Source organism: Punica granatum, chromosome 2 (assembly GCF_007655135.1).
Source record: "Punica granatum isolate Tunisia-2019 chromosome 2, ASM765513v2, whole genome shotgun sequence".
Lineage (NCBI taxonomy): Eukaryota > Viridiplantae > Streptophyta > Magnoliopsida > Myrtales > Lythraceae > Punica > Punica granatum.
Window position 1 is genome coordinate 33,193,308 of NC_045128.1, and position 17,413 is coordinate 33,210,720.

Below are 17,413 nucleotides of genomic sequence, written 5' to 3' on the forward strand. Positions count from 1 at the left end.
CGTATAGAACCATAGAGGACTTGTACAGTGTACTCCCGAGAACTGTCTGCAAGAGAATCATTGCTTGGGAGTACACACAAATTAAACCCGGTTTATTGGAACATGCTATTAGTAGTGTTCATAGAACTCGCAATTACAAATAAACCGAAGGTTTTATAGACACACATCGGTCCAAGCAAACCCAAACTCATCCGAACAAACCAAAGTAGTCAGAGTGACAGGCATCAATAGAGGTAGCGGTCCGCATCCATGGGAAAAAAGAAATGAAAAGACTCTTAGGTGAGATCATCTTCCTCCAATTCCTTGGCCTTCAGCTTCTCCTTCACCCTCAGGAGAAGGGTCGTCTTCCAAGAATCCTACGCACACGGGGGCAAAACATCAGGACACAGGAAGAAGGCGTGTACAAAGTTACCAATAGAAATATTGGTAATGTTATTGCTTTTCCAATGAAATAGTTAATGTTATCTAATCTTTAAACATACGAAAACACAACAGGTAACAGGAGAGGGATGCCGGTGGTACATAAGATTTTACACAAAAGAAATGCTATTCCTTCTAGGTTAGTCGAAATTTACCAGTGGAGTCATGCTATCAAATTCCTTCACAACATCGGTGAACTTCACGACATCTTCCTCGTCGATGGCAGCAGCAATATCCTGATATCACAAGGTTAGCTTTTCCAGCTCAGTTCTGTGGTACTCAGGAGCATAGCGTGGACCATTATGTAAGAGGAAATTATCTGACTACAAGCATAACACTCATTGGGAAAGGCAGATCATGGTCGAGAGTATTTGGACTTCCAACAACCAACAATGCAAGTAAATAAGATGAGGCAAACTGAAATTTCATAACTCCTAAATCGATGCTTCAACACACACAATTTAACTTATCTAGGAAGGAGGAACCTAAGTTCAGAAAAGAAATGATCAAAACACAATAAGAATGAGTTCCAAGAAATCAATCACCTTTAACAATCTGCATTCACGTGTTCCTGAAAACGTTGGGTCAAGTTCCTGCAAGAGCAAAAGCAGTGAATGGAGTTAGCTTCCATAACAATAAGTAATACAGTGAGATGCTGAAGAAGCGCCAAAAGGTCACCTGGTAACGGTCCAATGCATTTGAAATCGCAACAACATCGCCCTTGCAGAGCTGACAAATGCCAGCATTCAGCAAATGCCCTTTGACTCCGTACTTCAGCAAGTTACTGTTAAGGGAATGCCGTGCTACGGCCTCGTATATCTCAATAGCCTTCTGATACCTGGAGAAAAATAAACAAGAAACATCAAATTCCATCACTGAATCACGAATGATATCCTTCCAAGCATCGCGTGCAAAACATCTCTCTTTCCTTTCTGAAATGCAGCTAATCAACATTAACGAAACCACACCCAGAGGACATACATAACTTGGCACCTAAATGCGAATGCAAATCCCAACAAGTGATCAGAATGAAATGCTCTTATAAGTATCTAAAGAAATGATTATTTATAAATCAGGAATATTTCTAGAAAATGGATATAGAAGTAAGATTAGATCTAGTCCAAAACAAATGTTATATTAGATTATTCTGCTCTCATCAAAATTACATATGCATCACGCAGAAAACTTTTGCAATTCAAAATACAGAGCATGATGCAGCTGAAGGTCGAATCAAAATAAATCTATTTGTTAGTCCCAGCTCTTGTAGAAAATAACGTGAACAAAATTATACAACAGAGAGAGACTTACTGCTCTAGCTGTGCTGCAAACTGAGCAACCTTCTGCCTGCACTGATTGGCCGAAGTAGTTACTTCCTCACTTTCAAAAAGCTCAGCTGCTCTTTCAAAGTTGTCAATGGCCCCTTGAATGTTCTGCTCAGACTCATATAATTCGCCAATTTCCTGCAAGAACCAAATTGCAGTTGATGTAATTTTGTCCAGAAAAAGACAATAATCTCTAGAGAGAGAATCCAGGTAAGATTACCTTGTAATATCTCGCAGCCATATTGAGTCTTCCATTCTCCATAAAAAGGTTCACAGCCTGCTCCAAGCAAGATATTGCCTCTGCAAAAATAGACATTCGATTAAATAGAGGTCTTATCTGCCTCAAAACACAAAATGGTAATGCATAAATTCATGTTTGGCATCTAGACGAACTCAAGGCCATGAAATGTAATCTACCTAATAAATCATTTAGAAAAAGAATATCAAAGACTCATATTCTGATTGTTCTGCAAATGAAAGATCGAGAAATAATATTGACTAGTGTAGCCTGAAATAATCACATAAATTATGGTTACCTAGAACCGGAAATTATCACACTAAACAACCATACCCTTGGGTGATGTTTTCTTGTAGCAATTGGCAGCATCAACGTAAGATGAAGCAGCTTCATGCCTGCTTTGGCTCTGTACCACATGCCAAATGACACATAAGTTCTTACACCATGCTATATAACTATAAGCCTGCTTACAGTGCCCAATGGTTTTCTGAAAAACTAGCACTTGCCTTCAAATGACAATCAGCCAACTTGATATATGTCGACCCAGCTCTATCCCCTGAGACACATAAATAAAATACGGTGATTAGCAGGACATAAACAAAACACTTGTTGTCTAAAACTTAAATTTTAACATTTGACACATTGGCTGATCCAAAAATACATCCCTTGTGCTTTAAAATTTAAAAATAGAAATTACGAGCAAAACAGATCAGGAAGCATACATAGATGTCCTAAGAGACAGAAACATAAAAGGATATGCATAACCTGCCTGAACCCAACAATTTCGTGGTTTCAGATTGTCAATATCATCAGAGTTGCGAAAACAGTATCGACTCTTCTTCAGAGTTGCAGTTATATAGAGCAAACAAGAGTCCGGAGAACGCGTTTCAACAATAAAAGGAAGAAAATCCAAATCGCAAATCGCTCTTCTAGTTCTAAAGCTGATTCGATGCAGATCATTGCTATCTTTGAAAATGGAGCCGCAGGGAGGAAACGAAAACCAAATCCATCCGTCCAACATATGTCAAGCAAAAGCCGAAATCCGATCAAAAACCCTAGGGCTTTGAGCTTTCCCAACCATCGCGATCCACAGAACACAAACTAACCCAGCCGGTCGCGCCAAAACCCCAGGAAGCTCCCGCATTCCTCATGCGAAAGCAAAAATCCCGGCCAACAAAACGAGGGAGAGAAAAATCAAATCAAGGAGATGAAGGGAGAAGGTCAAGTACAGGCTTTGGCGAGCTTGAAGCAATTGGCGGATTTGTCGAACAGATCGGCGGCGTCCTCGTACTTGGACCCTAGAAAGCTCCAGCTATTGAGCTTCTTCTCGGCTTTCTTCTCGTAGTCCTCTCCCCTCGCGAGCTGATCCCCCATTTCTCGATTCCGATTCTACCGACCGGAGAGCATGCAAATTCCGGTCGTTAATACGAGAGAAGACGACGGCGACGGACGACGGTGGTGGCGGAGCAGGTGGTGCCGGTCGTGGTGAGAGGAGAGACAGGTCAGGTCTTTGTTGGCTCTGTTAAGAAAGCAGAAATAAGAAATTGCAGAAAAAGAAAAAACTATTTTTTCTTCCTTTTCCCCACTTCTTTGAAAATTCATCTTCGAAATGGATCCAAGCAGCTGTGATCTTTTCTATAATTCAGCCCAAATCTGTGAGGCCCAATGGGCCTAAAAGTTCGAGGGAACGAAAAGAAGCCCAACATATAGGCCCATGAGTGTTGTACCAAAAAGGACTTTGCCCATTTGCCCGAAGGATGATTTGATACGCTCCATTTAGTTTACAAATAATAATTTAATTCTATCTAATTCAACTCTATTCTTCTCTAAATTCAACAATATAATTATTATTATTTTATCTTTTTTCATTTAATAATAATATATATATTTTTAATCACTTTTATAATCAATTTTTTTAATAATAAATTCACAATCTACTTTCACATCTATACATATATACATAGATATATATGTGTGCGCTTTCGGACATCAATACCATTTATCAATACATGCAATAATTATATAAAATCAAGTTGAGTTAAATCACTATATTTAATTCGAAAACCAAATGAAACCTGGTATAACTAAGGTTTCAAGTTGAATGAATCATGATAGTCAATTATGAGTGGGGATGCTATGATTGCACCTTTTGTGAAAAGATGATATGACACAATCGGAGTAGCATGCTCAGAATGTTGCTCAATCGATGAAACAAGGGCCCAATGCATAGTCCCCAACTTTTAATACATGTCATCATTATAATTGAAACTGTTGATCAAAATGGATACATGTGACGTATTGAAAATAAATAATGTCGACATATACGAAGGTCCTGGCTGAATAAAATAGACAAATTGAAGAAATAGAGCTAGAGAGAGGCAGGTGACCAGGGAGAAATAGCATAGGATGGAATGATAGGATAGAGAGGAGGGTGTTGATTATTTGAGAGAGAGATGAGGTTAGCAGATAAATATTCATGATTGTATTTATGACATTAACCCTAAGTTTGTAACTCTTATTACTTGAAAAATTGGTTATAACATCATTTTTCGAAAACAAAAGGTGAGACCGAAATATGACCCTTAATTTTATATAGTAGTATAGTAATAATAGTATTATAAACAATGATGGTGACGGTGACAATGACGACGACGACGACCACAATGATGATAATAAAGATCAGTAGCTGCATTCAAACAAATGCAAACCTCATGTTTTGATGCATTGTTTTATTTAAACATATTTTAGTCCATTTAAATGTGGTAAAGTTTTATTTTTTCGATTATAAAGGAGATTTATATATCTATTATAATAAAATAAAAATTTTATTACTTAATTAAAAGACACAGATAGTGTCATAATGAAAATCTAATCTACAATTCCTTAATTGACATGCGATGACGTGCGTCATTATACTAATTAATCAATTTTCTCTCTGGTAAGGTGTTTTAATACGCCTCTTTTCACAACTTGCAGAATGTACGTCACATAACACAGCCAGCCAGCCATCTTGAGCAGCCAATACCTACTTTCATGTCCAGGGTCTTTCTTGGTCGCTTCTGGAGTAACAAAAGTTATAGAAGTATCATTGCTAACACGACGCGATTATCTCGAACAACCGGATCGACTAAGTTTCATTGCGTCTAGTTAGATCTTGTCTTTGTCAGCATAGACGTGGATTTGAAAGATAATTATAGAATTGGAGTTCATTGATTGCTGTTGAAAAACAATTAAACGTATTGACTAAAAAGATAAAACAATTAAACGGTTCGTACATGACCCACATTTCCGTCCACATGCGTTCACCCTTTTTCTATTAACTCGCATGATCCCGTATATCCGTCCACTATTCACTCACACTTCCATCGTATGTGGCTGTCGCCGGATCCACCCTGTCCATTACCCATTTACAGTCAAATGTCTGACTGACTCCGTCTGAAATTACATCCTTACCCCTCTATCATACCAAACCAACATCCACATCAATAGGAAAAAAATATATTTTTGATTCTATAAATTTGAAATCAATTTTGATCTTATAAAATTTAAAATAATCGAATTAGTCTGTTTCATAAGATAATTTCGATCATACAAGTTTTAAAAAATATATTTTTGATCATATAAATTAACTTTCAATTAAAATGTGATCTTATAAGATTTTTTTAAAAGACATTTTTTATTCTATAAATCACGAACTGAACTAAAATTGTATTGCTAAGTAAACGTATAGAACTAATCAACACTTTTAAAACTTAGATGATAAAAAAATTGACTACACTTACGAGACTAAAATGTCTTTTTTCCCTTATCAACTACTCAAAAGCAGTTCGATGATAGACATTGATCATTTTGATTCACACGGATCTAGGATCAACATTACCGTCGTCTTTACTCGATTCAGGCACAGCTGTAGGGGCAATTCATCTGAGCAAAGCGAGCACTGCACGGTCTATGACGCAAGGGCCCGAATGGGCACCCGACGGTCGACACCCTAAACTAGCAGTGGCATTTCTGTAAATAAGGCAGTCTCAACACTGCAAAAGTGACCTTTTAACAAACTTATCAATCATGCAGCGTAAGGAACATCCGAATTATTTTCTCTCTTTTATAAATAGGCACATGCATTTATTCATCATCAAGCACAACCCGACAAACCCACACCCACCGACCGTTGTCGACTAACGGACGACTCTCCCTCTCCGGCTCTGCCCCGCCCCCTCAGCCCTCTCCATGTCGCCGGCGGCTGAGGCGCAAGCGCCGCTCCTTCCCTCGGATACGAAGCATGCTGCTGCCGCGGCCGACGAGAGGCCCGCGTCAGTCTCCGGCGCGGTGTTCAATGTGTCGACGAGCATAATCGGCGCGGGGATCATGTCAATACCGGCTACGCTGAAGGTGCTGGGCGTGGTCCCGGCGTTTGTGCTGATAGTGGTGATCGCGTGGCTCGCCGATGTGTCAGTGGGGTTCCTGATGAGGTTCACTCATGCGGGGCAGTCGGTCACGTACTCAGGCGTCATGAGGGAGTCGTTTGGGGCGGCAGGTTCGGTGGCCGTGCAAGCGGCCGTCATGATCACCAACCTCGGCTGCCTGATCATTTACCTGATAATTCTTGGTAACTAATTTATCAAACTTTATTAATAACCTGTGGACAACATTTGATTCAAACAGCAACATGTTCTCGCCGGACATGTACGTATTATGGTAGAGTAAATAAAAAATGTAACATAATTTCTCGGGTCGATTCTGTTTTGGACTAATAAGTGATCGAGATAGTATTGAATCCGTGATTCGTATATGTGGCAGGTGACGTGTTATCGGGAAGTAAGCCGGATGACGGATCGGTCCACATGGGGGTTCTGCAGGAATGGTTCGGGTCACACTGGTGGAACACGCGCGAGTTCGCCCTCCTCTTCATCCTAGTCTTCGTCTTGCTTCCGTTAGTTCTTTTTCGCCGCGTAGGTACGATTTATTTTCCTCTATATCGATCTTTTTTTACATTAATTTTCTTCTTGCGCTACGCTACTTTGTAAGGCTGATGATTTTCATACAACGTGTTCCTAATTAAAGTTAATACTCAGAGTCTCTGAAGTTCAGTTCCGCTGTGTCGGTGCTTCTGGCGGTGGTGTTCGTCGGAATCAGCTCGGCTCTGGCAATATTGGCTCTCATAGAAGGGAAGACGAACAGCATGAGATTGCTGCCGGAATTGGAGGACAAATCTTCCTTCTTCAACCTCTTCACCGCTGTTCCAGTCATAGTAACGGCCTTCACGTTCCATTTTAATGGTGGGAATAGCTTAAGGTTTAAGTTTTTAAGTCTCACAGAAATCTGCAAGCTGATGATCAAGTTTTGGTTGATGATGTTACGAACTTTTCGTGCAGTCCACCCAATCGGTTTTGAGCTAGGGAAGCCCTCCGATATGATTTTGGCGACGAAAATATCGCTCGTACTCTGCGCTGCTATCTTCTTCGCAATAGGAATCTTCGGATACCTTCTTTTCGGAGACTCGATCATGCCCGACATCTTGGTCAATTTCGACCGAAGCTCAGGATCAGGAACCTTCAGCTCCTTCCTGAACGACACAGTCCGGCTTAGCTACGCCCTGCACCTGATGCTCGTCTTCCCTCTCCTGAACTTCTCCCTCAGGTCGAACATAGACGAGTTCCTCTTCCCTAAGAAGCCTCTCCTGGCAACAGACTCGACTCGGTTCATCTCCATCACGATAGTTCTACTAGTTATAACTTACCTTGCAGCAATCGCATTCCCGAACATTTGGTACTTCTTCCAGTTCATGGGATCAACTACTGCCGTGTGCCTCGCATTCATCTTCCCCGCCGCCATCGTGCTGAGGTCCCCAGCTTCTTTATAACCCTGCCCTTTCATCAGCAATTTCATTACAATTTTTACACTGCCTTCTCCATTATCCCGATCAATTTTTCTATCTGATCTCGATTACAGGGATGTTCATGGGATATCGACAATGAACGACAGGATCATTGCAGCGATCATGATAGGATTAGCTGTAGTAACAAGTACAATCGCAATCTCGAAGAACATATACAGTATGTCAGAGAACACTACATAATTTTCTGTAGTTTCTGTTGTTTGTATTGTTTTGTTGCAATTTCAGCAGTAAATTTTTTATAGGTTTTTACCATATTGTCATATGATAGTTTAGTGAATTTCTTGCTGGGAGTTCCAAAACAGATCCCGATCCATGTTAAATTCTTCCCACAACATTTATACTCGATAATCCAAAATTTTCCAGTTCCCATTTTCTGTACCGGAACAACTCCTAAACGAACTAAAACTGTGTCAAGTTGCGCTCTAAAGGGCATGCTAGGATTACAAACACAGTCCTGTGAAGTGCAAGTATCAATCACTCTCTTATTTCAAAAACAAAAACCGGAAAAATGGTGCTAATACCTCATATCGTCACATGAACGGAAGGAACAAACACGGTGCCTCTTCCACTTTCCTTCAAACATTTGCATCAGTTTTCCTGCTCATGATTGAAGATACTTCTCCTGATCAACACATATTTTACTAAGAATTAATCATATCTTAACTCTCGAAACCTCTTTAGCAAGTTCGATTTGTATTTCTCTGCTTCTGCCTCCTCGAGTGAGTCGGGTGTGGACCTTATCAGGGGAACCGCGCCGGCTCGGTGGAGAAATCCAGCAGCTTCTTCTGTAATATGATCAGATGGGTTAAGATATTAAGGCGGGGCATAATCAAGAAAGAAAAAAAAAATCCAAATGGTAACAAGAGCAGAACCTGAACAGGAGAGAGCGGCAAGTGCCTTCAAAGCTTCTTTCCTCGTTTTGTCGTCTTTAGCATTAGCCAACATATTCACAAGCTCCTGAGCTCCACCCATCTCCACTATTTTCATCCGTCTTTCATCTGAATAATCAATGGAGATGTAAAGCTGACAGTTCCAAAACAATATTCTGTTTGGGGAATAATGACAGTTCCAAAACAAGATGGATAGAATTAGCAAATTTTCCACTCATAATGAGAGAAAGTATAAGGAAGATACCGTCAACTGCAAAACGAGCTAATCTTGATGCTCCCATCCTTTTAAACAGAGGATCCTTAACTTGCAAAAGCGAAACGGATTGTTGTATAAGATTATCTCCTGGAAGAAATTCAAAAATTGTTCCTTCAGTCAAGAGCTTTGAAGCAATAGCTGTGACCAAAAACAAGGAAGAAGGAACCTACTGTGAACATCAACATACCCAGATATGGGAAAAATTGGTAAGCAACAACTGTAGCAGTCCCCGCAAATAACAACTTTAAGAACCATCCTATCTTTCTCTCAGCATCCTCTTCAAGGGAAAGCTCCTCTACAAGACAATTAACCGAGAAACACGGGGACAAAAAAAGCTGGAGTCTTTAGAAGCAGCCACTTCAATGGAGAGTATATCACATGCAGGGCAATATATTACTGGGTAGAAATTTGAAAGTACTAAAGCATAAGACCTAGCAATTGAGATTGTGAAACCTCTCAACTTCATTCCAGCAGTAATTGCTTAATCAATGTACATTCACCAGAGTCACAAAAACATGTTCTTCCTGGGTCTTAAAGCATGCAAATTGCAGAAAACAAGTGCCGTGAGATTCCATCAATTTCTCCAATAAAAACAGCACCATTCTTATTTTCAGCAATCCTATTTCTATCAAGAAAGACAAGATTCTCCAATAAAAGAATACGAAGAAATAAGCAGCTGCATATCGATTGGATAATCATGAAAAGGGAGCAGAGACCTTTCCCATTGGCTGACGAGAAATTCCGATTTTGTAAATGCCCGGGCCTTCTTTTGCAGAGGTGCTGCATACAATAGTGAAAACTTGCATTATACACAGAAGGAAAGATTAATAAAATCCACTCAGTCCAGCACAACAAATCTCAAGGTCTAAAACTGAAAAAAGAAGCGGAATTTACACTGACGAGTTGTGCAGCTAGAGCCCGCATGCTGCCCAGTGAAAATTCTTGAAAATTGTTGGTTCGAACTCCTCCGCTGCTATTTTAATCTTGCACTGCAAACTCAAGTTCTGAAGGTTTATCACAGAACTCAACCTAATCCGAGCAGCCATCATGAATTTTGCAGGTAGGTAAACAGTTCGAAAACGTTAGAACGATACTAGAAGAACAAGATTGAGACAACACCAATGAAATTCTACGACAGGCAGAGTATAAAATTATCCAAATCAGCAAAATGGACCGAAATAAAGAGAGTAACAACAATATCGGAATAGTAGAAAGAACCTACGGATGCTGAAACAAACAAGATTCAGGGTTAAGCCATGGGGACTATTAAGAGTCACAACAATCAGTTACATGGGAACTGTTCAGACAACATGGAAAACAGCTGCCCCCAAAAGAGAAAAAGATTGAAATTCATGACATTATGCTGTTTAAAGTCCTCATTTTGACAACAAATAGATACTACATTACACAAACTCTGCCAGAAACTATGAATAATTTGGAGCAAAGACATAAATTGCCATGGACTGCTGAAACAAGACAAGAGCAGAAAGCAATCTGCTACAACGTGAGAAAACATAAACTACACAAGAAGGGGCATCCTCAGATGGATTAATTCAAACCCCCCCCCCCCAAAAAAAAAAAAAAACAACAACTTGAATCAAATCAACAACCCCAAGTGAAGAAAGCGAAACTCTCAATGAACAATTTCATGCCCCGGAAGATGAAAATTTCAGAAGGGAGCAGTCTTACTGATTCGCCGGACGTGCTCCGGCTTGCTTCCAACCCGCTCTTCCTCCTCCTCCTTCCGTCTTCCTCGTCTGCAAATGTTTCCCCATGCTCTCTCGCAGTAGCAGGGGCAATGCTGCCGCGAATGATGGGCCTAAAGCCCATACTTGATGTCGGCCCAGCCCATTATTGTCTTCTCCATGGGCCCTGTCAAGACTCTGAAGCGAACATTATCCCAAATTGCCGGAGCAGGGGAAGCTCAGTCTGCAGAGTGACGTAGCTCTCACCAGTCACCACTCAAATAGCCAGCCTCGTCCTGGACAGTTCAACTCATCGAGGCAGGGGCGAATCCAGGATTTTCGTTCGGGAGGACAAAAATATTACTTGATATAATTATTACATAATATTTTTTTTTTCAGGGAAGACAAAATGTAAATTTTACGTAGTAAAATTCATAAATTAACGTAATTTTGGGACAAAATTATAAAAAAGCCAAAGTCCCCCTGGTATTACATTGGCTCTGGCCCTGCATCGAGGTAACCTCTTTCTGCTTCATCTCGAAGGAACAAAGCAGTGGTTGCGATGAAAATTTTACCGGTTTACGAGGTTCGATTTCTCGCGCCTTTTGCCTAACCCGAAGCAGCAGCCTTTCTGTACCTTTCCTTAATGGCGTGACGATCGGATAGAATATGTATTCAGGCCCTGCTTCCATTTGTACGGTGGAACAACCTCGGAACATGAATTTAATTGGTTTCTGTTCGGGGCACTCGCAGGACGAGGGCCCGAAATAGCCATTGGAGATGAGCTTCTCGCTCAAGTCAGACATTTATCAGTCCCTGAAATTGCTCGAACTGGTTTCCCCTGCCTCCAACAACCGAGTAAGTCATTACGTCCCTATTGACCATGAATTTGAGTTCGTCGCTTAGTTCCTATATAGCAAGTTAATGTTTTTAATATTTTGCAGTCCAGGGGCTCAATCAAATTGTTACGATTGCCCCATACCCGAATCTCTAACGGGTCTGTTAGAATCGAATCCGCGAATGCTGATGCTGTTCGTGGAAATTGGAACCAGTATGATCAACAAGAGCTTGTTGATATGTTGCATCGATGCGCAGAGAACAGGTCCCTCATTGCTGCAAAATCAGTGCATGGATTTGTGCTGAGATATTATCCTTGTGAGGTCAATTTAATTGTACTACTGAATCATGTTGCTTATGCGTACTCGAGGTGCCACGACTTCAGGGCTGCTCGTCACGTGTTTGATAATATGCCCGAGAGGAATGTGTTCTCATGGACAGTCATGATATTAGGATCAATAGAGAATGGCCTGTTTCATGATGCATTAGGATTCTTCCTCGAAATGCATAATCAAGGAGTCTCACCCGACAAATTCGCTTATTCTGCAATCGTCCAGTTGTGCATTAGTTTAGGTTCGATTGAACTGAGCGAAATCGTGCATTCCAAGATTATCAGATCAGGTTTTGCCTCTAATACTTTCATTGGCACGTCTCTCCTTAGCATGTATGCAAAGTTGGGAAGGATGGAGGAATCTCGTAGGTTATTCAACTCCATGGCAGAACAGAATGAGGTCTCCTGGAATGCGATAATATCAGGTTTTACGTCAAATGGTTTCTACTCCGATGCGTACGACTACTTCCTTAGAATGAAGCAAGGAGGGTTGAAGCCAAATGCTTACACATTTATAAGTGTCTTGAAAGCAGTTGGGAAGTTAGGTGACATTGATAAGGGGAGACAAGTGCACAGCCATGTTTCTGAAACAGGAATGGACTCTAATGTCTCTGTTGGAACTGCCCTGATTGATATGTATGCCAAATCTGGATCAATATCTGATGCAAGGGGTGTCTTTGAAATGAATTTCATGGAATGTCGAGTCAATGCTCCATGGAATGCGATGATATCGGCTTATTCCTATTGCGGTCTGAGCAGAGAAGCTCTGGAATTATATGTTGACATGTGCCAAAGGAGCATAGAATCTGATATTTTTACCTACTGCAGTGTTTTCAATTCTATTGCTGCTTCAAAAAACCTCAGATTCGCGAGGGAAGTTCACGGGAAGGTCTTGACATCAAGAAATAGTTTAACGGTCACAGAAGTCAGCAATGCTATTGCTGATGCATATGCAAAGTGCAGGTCCCTTGAAGATGTAGAGAAGGTTTTCAAGGTGACAGAGGATAAAGATCTGGTTTCATGGACAGCTATGCTGACTGCTTACTCTCAGTGTTCCGAGGAGATCAGCGCGCTCTCTTTTTTCTCACAGATGAGGGAAGAAGGTTTCCTGCCTAACGAGTACACCTATTCTTCTATGCTCGCAGCATGTTCAAGCCTTTCTTTTCTTGAATACGGACGGCAGGTTCATGGGCTTATCTGCAAGGCAAGAATGGATAATGAAAGGTGCGTAGAGAGTGCCCTAATAGACATGTATGCTAAGTGCGGGAGTATTACTGATGCGAGTAGAGTTTTTGCAAGGATTCATATGCCGGATATTGTTTCTTGGAGTTCTATGATTTCAGCTTATGCCCTGCATGGATTAGTTGAAAATGCCCTCAGACTGTTTGAAGCAATGGAGAAGCTGGGGATTAGGCCCAATTCTGTTACTTTCTTGTCTGTTTTGTTTGCTTGTAGCCATGGGGGCCTTGTAGAAGAAGGGCTGAGCTATTTTGATGCAATGAGGAACGATTATGGTATTACACCAGAGATGCAGCACTACGCTTGTATAGTTGATCTTCTTGGCCGTGTGGGCCACCTTGATGATGCTGTTGGCTTTATAAAGAAAATGCCTATTGAGCCTGATGAAATGATCTGGCAGAGTTTGCTTGCAGCCTGTAGGGTCCATGGAAATATCGAGCTGGGTAAAGTTGCAGCTGAGAAGATCGTCTCAGTTAGACCAGAGGATCCTGCTACTTATGTCCTACTATCTAATACATACTTTCAGAGTGGGAAGCTTGAAGATGGGCGCGGCCTTAGGGATCTGATGAAGGGTTGGGGCATGAAGAAGGAACCAGGATTTAGTTGGATTTCTGTGAATGGAAGAGTTCATAAATTCTACGCCAGAGATCAGGAGCATCCTCAGAGGGATGAGATTTATGCCGTATTAGAGGAGCTCAGAGTGATAATGAAGCTCTTGGACTTGACTTAAATCACGCATTCAAATATATACAGCCTACAGGAAATCGTGGCTAAACTTTGCAGACTCAGCATGAGACTGAAGAGATTGCGATAAACCTGGTGGAGATTTACCATACCGTATCCACTTGATGCATGTTCTTTGCAGTGATCGGTTCTCAAAATTCAATGCAGGACCCACACATGAACCAAACACCGAAGCCATCTTTTCTCATGGTTAGTTGGATCCTTTCTCCAAACATAGCGGAGCAAACTAATGGACTAATTCTCTATTGACAAGAACCGTCCCTTAATCATCTTTCTCGTTCTGCAGGTTCCCCCCCTGGGTTGCATTGTAAGCTCCATGTGTCTGCTACCCAATTAGCTTCACAAAGATCGGATGAATGTGAGTAGTTTGTTAATGCATTGTTTTTGCCTGTGCAGATTTCCTTGGAAAAGGATCTCCTATCTTCTAGGACTTGATGAACTTGCAACTTATTAGAGCAACTATCCGAAAAGCACGTCACTGGCCTGTCAATATTCAGTCCGAAACGACAAAAATATATATACCCAACAACTGAGAACATCTCCTCTCTCTTGTAATGTCCCGTATCGAAGATATGGCTAAGTTGTAAGTTTGTTTGGTGGTTTCCACTGGTGGCATCTTTAGCTGGTACCTCAACATGTGAAGGAAGAAGAAGATGGGACAAGAGAACACAGTTTGAGTTGATTTATATGCTCCACAAGTTATCTCTTTTTCTTTTTCACCTTCTTTTATGCATATATATTTATAATTATATTGTTGTCTCCTAATCTTGTGAATGACATTCGTCTCTTGTAACTGACCCCGTGACGGAGAAATGCTACAAATCTCTTCGTTACTTTCGATGGAAGGGCAGAGGACAGCGATAGACTGAATAAAGTGCCGAGGAGAGCAACTCCTCGATTCTCCTCGGTTCTTACATTTCTTAGTTGTTTGCTCTGTAACTTCAGAGAACCGACGAATAGAAAAGAAAAGAGAAGAGAGGAGAAGCATTATGACATTGTAACATATAGTTTCTGCTGTGGATCTCTCCATGAACTGATATTGAAGGCTCTGCCATTTCGATAAGACCAGTCATGTTTGATAATCCGACTCATTCTTCCTGATTAAGCTCGACTTTTTCGGTGACTGGCTTTCTATTACGACGTACATCAAATGTGAAAATAAGGAAATGAAAATGCTTTTCCCAGTTGCTAATTTTCCGTCTCGGAACAATGGACGCTTGATTCATGCTCCTTCCTCAAAGAACATTCGCCAGGAAAGAAAAATAGGACAAATTCGATATAGCTGGAAAAAGTGCAGGGCTCGTTTGTTGTGATGGATAAATACTTAGGCCAATTTTCGTCCTCTTGTCTGGGTCATTAAACATTTTGATTTGAAGATCAGAGGGGTTGTGACTAATGAGAGCGACCTTTTTAATTCTATTTATACATCAGGGAAAGAAGTCGTACGGACGTTCTTCCCGATAGCGACTTAATATATGATCGACCTGAAACCCAGGATCAAGCATAGATTTAATCTTCAATTAATCGTGAAATATCACATTAAGTTTGTATCTACGTACATTTTTTTTTTCAGAAAAGGTTAAACGCTTTGAACTGAATAGATGTTGTGATCAATATGATATTCTATCTATGATTTTTTTTTGTGAACAACTTATTTAAGCATTTCGGTCGTGAATATTCTTCTTCCGATTATTCACTAATTGATTAAGCATATTACATGGTCCAAAAATCTCATTTCCTTACACTAATTAGTAACTAGCAATTATAAGATTTAAAAATCTTAAGCTGTTTGAAACAATATTGAGCCAAGCTATATATACATATGATCAGCATTTTTTTTTGGCCAAATTTATGATCAACAATCGAGTGCTTGTTCCAAAAGATTTTGCAAATTGTAGATCTACCAATAGTTGCATATTGTAATATTTATTTATTTAATATAATAATTCACTAAAACAAATCCATGATTTTAATCACGAGACTTCTAATAATTATAAGTCCTACTTATATGAATGATCTTCGGTTGCTCGATCTAGAAGTTTATGATGACTGAGGTACGTAACTCATGTAGGTTATTGAGGAAGGACTAAAACTCGGTAGCAATATTATAATATTTAACCATTGGTATTCTGAATTTAACACGAAATAATCCTAAATTTACAAAATTATGAGAATTGAAGCCCTAAATTTTTCAATGGATGATAAGAACTTTATGAGCTAGAACAACATTGCATTGTTGCTCTAATGCACCTAAGTTCCGATGAAATTCATGAGCCTGATTGTCTTGGCCGATGAACTTTCTCGTTTGGCCCAAGTTTAAACAAGAATTATCGTCATGTACGTGTGCATATCAACAAAAAATTATACATATATTCGGAGAGGAGGAAGGTTATCTCCCAATAATTTTTGTTTTCTGTTTCTTTCCTATTTTCTTTTGTTTTCTATTGTCACCTTTGCATGTGAATGTACTTTCCCGAAGTGCAAGTCACGTGTACTTTTGCAAGCAGTTCACAAGAATCCTTTAATACCAACATACACAATTCAACACCAGCATCATTATATTTTACCATAAAAATTAATTTCGAAAAACAAAAGGAAATTGTTATATCACCGAGAGGGCATAATGGTAATACATAAAATTATTTAGCTGAAATAAGTTATTAAGAAATTGGAAGTCGAGATACAAATGAATATATATTGCTAGTTTTTACATTTTTTTTTCAATTATAAATGAGACCCATGAATCTAGTATAATAAAGAATATAGATAGTCAGCCACAAGAGTCAAATATAAAACCTCATGATTATCAGGCAAGGATGCAATGCCGCTTAAAAATATTCCTCTTTCTCATGTATCATCAATCACTATTAGTACGTACCTAGGCATTCAAGATATATGTAAAATATATACACCTAACATTATCATGATAATATCATTATAAATTGGAGAGAATGTTTTAGCCTAATTGTTTTTGAATGGCGAGATTACATTATTATAATGAGATGGAATGTCACGGGAAACATTTCTGGATTCAGCTAAACTAACAATTGCATGATTGGGCCCATAAATATATTCCTTTTCTTGGATTTTTTTTTGTCACGTTGCTTAATAAGCAAAAATACAAGTAGACACATAAACGTGTACAGGTCAGCAATGCACTACCCACAATTTCTATTTTCCATAATTATGATATATGCATGCTGATTTAATTTGCTATATTTCGTAGCAAATTAAAAATAACATTCAATGCAGAGAGGGGAAATATCAATAGTTAATGTTATCGTGACTGATTGCAACGAGGATCATCTGTTGTTTATATTATATGTTCATGTTCTACATAATTATAGCACAATCATCCAAAACAAAAATCTTCTCTACCTCCAACATTTTTGCAACTATTGGTTGTGATGATCTTCAAGATATACAAAGAAAAGAGAAGGATTGCGAAGGCTCGTGAGAGTAAAAATAAATTAATTTTTTTGCATCCCTCAAAAGTCAAATATGCGTAATGCGAATCTATAAGAAAATTATATATGTATCGAGCAAGGCTTA

The 17,413-nt window shown here is 39.7% G+C and overlaps 4 protein-coding genes across 12 annotated transcripts; 2 read left to right on the forward strand and 2 right to left on the reverse strand.

Annotated features, from left to right (window-relative positions):
* On the reverse strand, positions 1-3,531 carry LOC116197805 (alpha-soluble NSF attachment protein 2). The gene is made up of 9 exons (XM_031528054.1): positions 3,210-3,531; positions 2,487-2,536; positions 2,314-2,386; positions 1,963-2,042; positions 1,729-1,880; positions 1,099-1,258; positions 966-1,013; positions 576-656; positions 1-356 (listed from the first exon to the last, which is right to left on the reverse strand). Exons 1-9 carry the CDS (start codon positions 3,352-3,354, stop codon positions 276-278), a joined length of 870 nt encoding a protein of 289 aa, XP_031383914.1. The 5' UTR covers positions 3,355-3,531; the 3' UTR covers positions 1-275.
* A 2,573-nt stretch (positions 3,532-6,104) lies between these two features.
* Positions 6,105-8,208, forward strand: LOC116195476 (amino acid transporter AVT6C). Its single transcript, XM_031524701.1, has 5 exons — positions 6,105-6,589; positions 6,781-6,936; positions 7,056-7,259; positions 7,356-7,824; positions 7,933-8,208. Exons 1-5 carry the CDS (start codon positions 6,211-6,213, stop codon positions 8,057-8,059), a joined length of 1,335 nt encoding a protein of 444 aa, XP_031380561.1. The 5' UTR covers positions 6,105-6,210; the 3' UTR covers positions 8,060-8,208.
* Positions 8,209-8,270: 62 nt separating this feature from the next.
* Positions 8,271-10,853, reverse strand: LOC116195477. 6 transcript variants are annotated; one of them, XM_031524704.1, is made up of 7 exons: positions 10,715-10,853; positions 9,926-10,054; positions 9,742-9,805; positions 9,213-9,320; positions 9,014-9,112; positions 8,752-8,877; positions 8,271-8,664 (listed from the first exon to the last, which is right to left on the reverse strand). In XM_031524704.1, the coding sequence occupies exons 2-7, from the start codon at positions 9,947-9,949 to the stop codon at positions 8,528-8,530; spliced, it is 558 nt and encodes a 185-aa protein (XP_031380564.1). In that variant the 5' UTR covers positions 9,950-10,054; positions 10,715-10,853; the 3' UTR covers positions 8,271-8,527. The 6 variants fall into 6 exon arrangements, with proteins under 6 accessions (XP_031380564.1, XP_031380562.1, XP_031380565.1 ...); XM_031524702.1 differs by having other exon boundaries at positions 9,920-10,054; positions 10,715-10,852; XM_031524705.1 differs by having other exon boundaries at positions 9,926-10,014; positions 10,715-10,845.
* Positions 10,854-11,001: 148 nt separating this feature from the next.
* LOC116195475 (pentatricopeptide repeat-containing protein At3g13880-like) lies at positions 11,002-14,943 on the forward strand. 4 transcript variants are annotated; one of them, XM_031524699.1, is made up of 5 exons: positions 11,004-11,296; positions 11,464-11,568; positions 11,655-14,050; positions 14,148-14,168; positions 14,258-14,943. In XM_031524699.1, the coding sequence occupies exons 2-3, from the start codon at positions 11,491-11,493 to the stop codon at positions 13,845-13,847; spliced, it is 2,271 nt and encodes a 756-aa protein (XP_031380559.1). In that variant the 5' UTR covers positions 11,004-11,296; positions 11,464-11,490; the 3' UTR covers positions 13,848-14,050; positions 14,148-14,168; positions 14,258-14,943. The 4 variants fall into 4 exon arrangements, with proteins under 4 accessions (XP_031380560.1, XP_031380559.1, XP_031380558.1 ...); XM_031524698.1 differs by having other exon boundaries at positions 11,005-11,296; positions 11,390-11,568; XM_031524697.1 differs by having other exon boundaries at positions 11,005-11,568.
* Positions 14,944-17,413: the final 2,470 nt, after the last annotated feature.

What these genes read in the sequence shown, in the direction of transcription:
- LOC116195476 (XM_031524701.1), top strand. Translation starts at nt 6,211, where the DNA reads ATGTCGCCGGCGGCTGAGGCGCAAGCGCCGCTCCTTCCCTCGGATACG. An exon ending in AGTTCTTTTTCGCCGCGTAG is followed by an intron (nt 6,937 to 7,055) that starts GTACGATTTATT and finishes GTTAATACTCAG; the next exon opens with AGTCTCTGAAGTTCAGTTCC. An exon ending in CTTCACGTTCCATTTTAATG is followed by an intron (nt 7,260 to 7,355) that starts GTGGGAATAGCT and finishes CTTTTCGTGCAG; the next exon opens with TCCACCCAATCGGTTTTGAG.
- LOC116197805 (XM_031528054.1), bottom strand. Translation starts at nt 3,354, where the DNA reads ATGGGGGATCAGCTCGCGAGGGGAGAGGACTACGAGAAGAAAGCCGAG. An exon ending in TGGCTGATTGTCATTTGAAG is followed by an intron (nt 2,387 to 2,486) that starts GCAAGTGCTAGT and finishes CATGTGGTACAG; the next exon opens with AGCCAAAGCAGGCATGAAGC. An exon ending in TTGATAGCATGACTCCACTG is followed by an intron (nt 357 to 575) that starts GTAAATTTCGAC and finishes CCGTGTGCGTAG; the next exon opens with GATTCTTGGAAGACGACCCT.
- LOC116195475 (XM_031524700.1), top strand. Translation starts at nt 11,491, where the DNA reads ATGAGCTTCTCGCTCAAGTCAGACATTTATCAGTCCCTGAAATTGCTC. An exon ending in CCCCTGCCTCCAACAACCGA is followed by an intron (nt 11,569 to 11,654) that starts GTAAGTCATTAC and finishes AATATTTTGCAG; the next exon opens with TCCAGGGGCTCAATCAAATT.
- LOC116195477 (XM_031524702.1), bottom strand. Translation starts at nt 9,949, where the DNA reads ATGCGGGCTCTAGCTGCACAACTCGTCAGT. An exon ending in TAGCTGCACAACTCGTCAGT is followed by an intron (nt 9,806 to 9,919) that starts GTAAATTCCGCT and finishes TATTGTATGCAG; the next exon opens with CACCTCTGCAAAAGAAGGCC. An exon ending in CCAATTTTTCCCATATCTGG is followed by an intron (nt 9,113 to 9,212) that starts GTATGTTGATGT and finishes AATTTCTTCCAG; the next exon opens with GAGATAATCTTATACAACAA.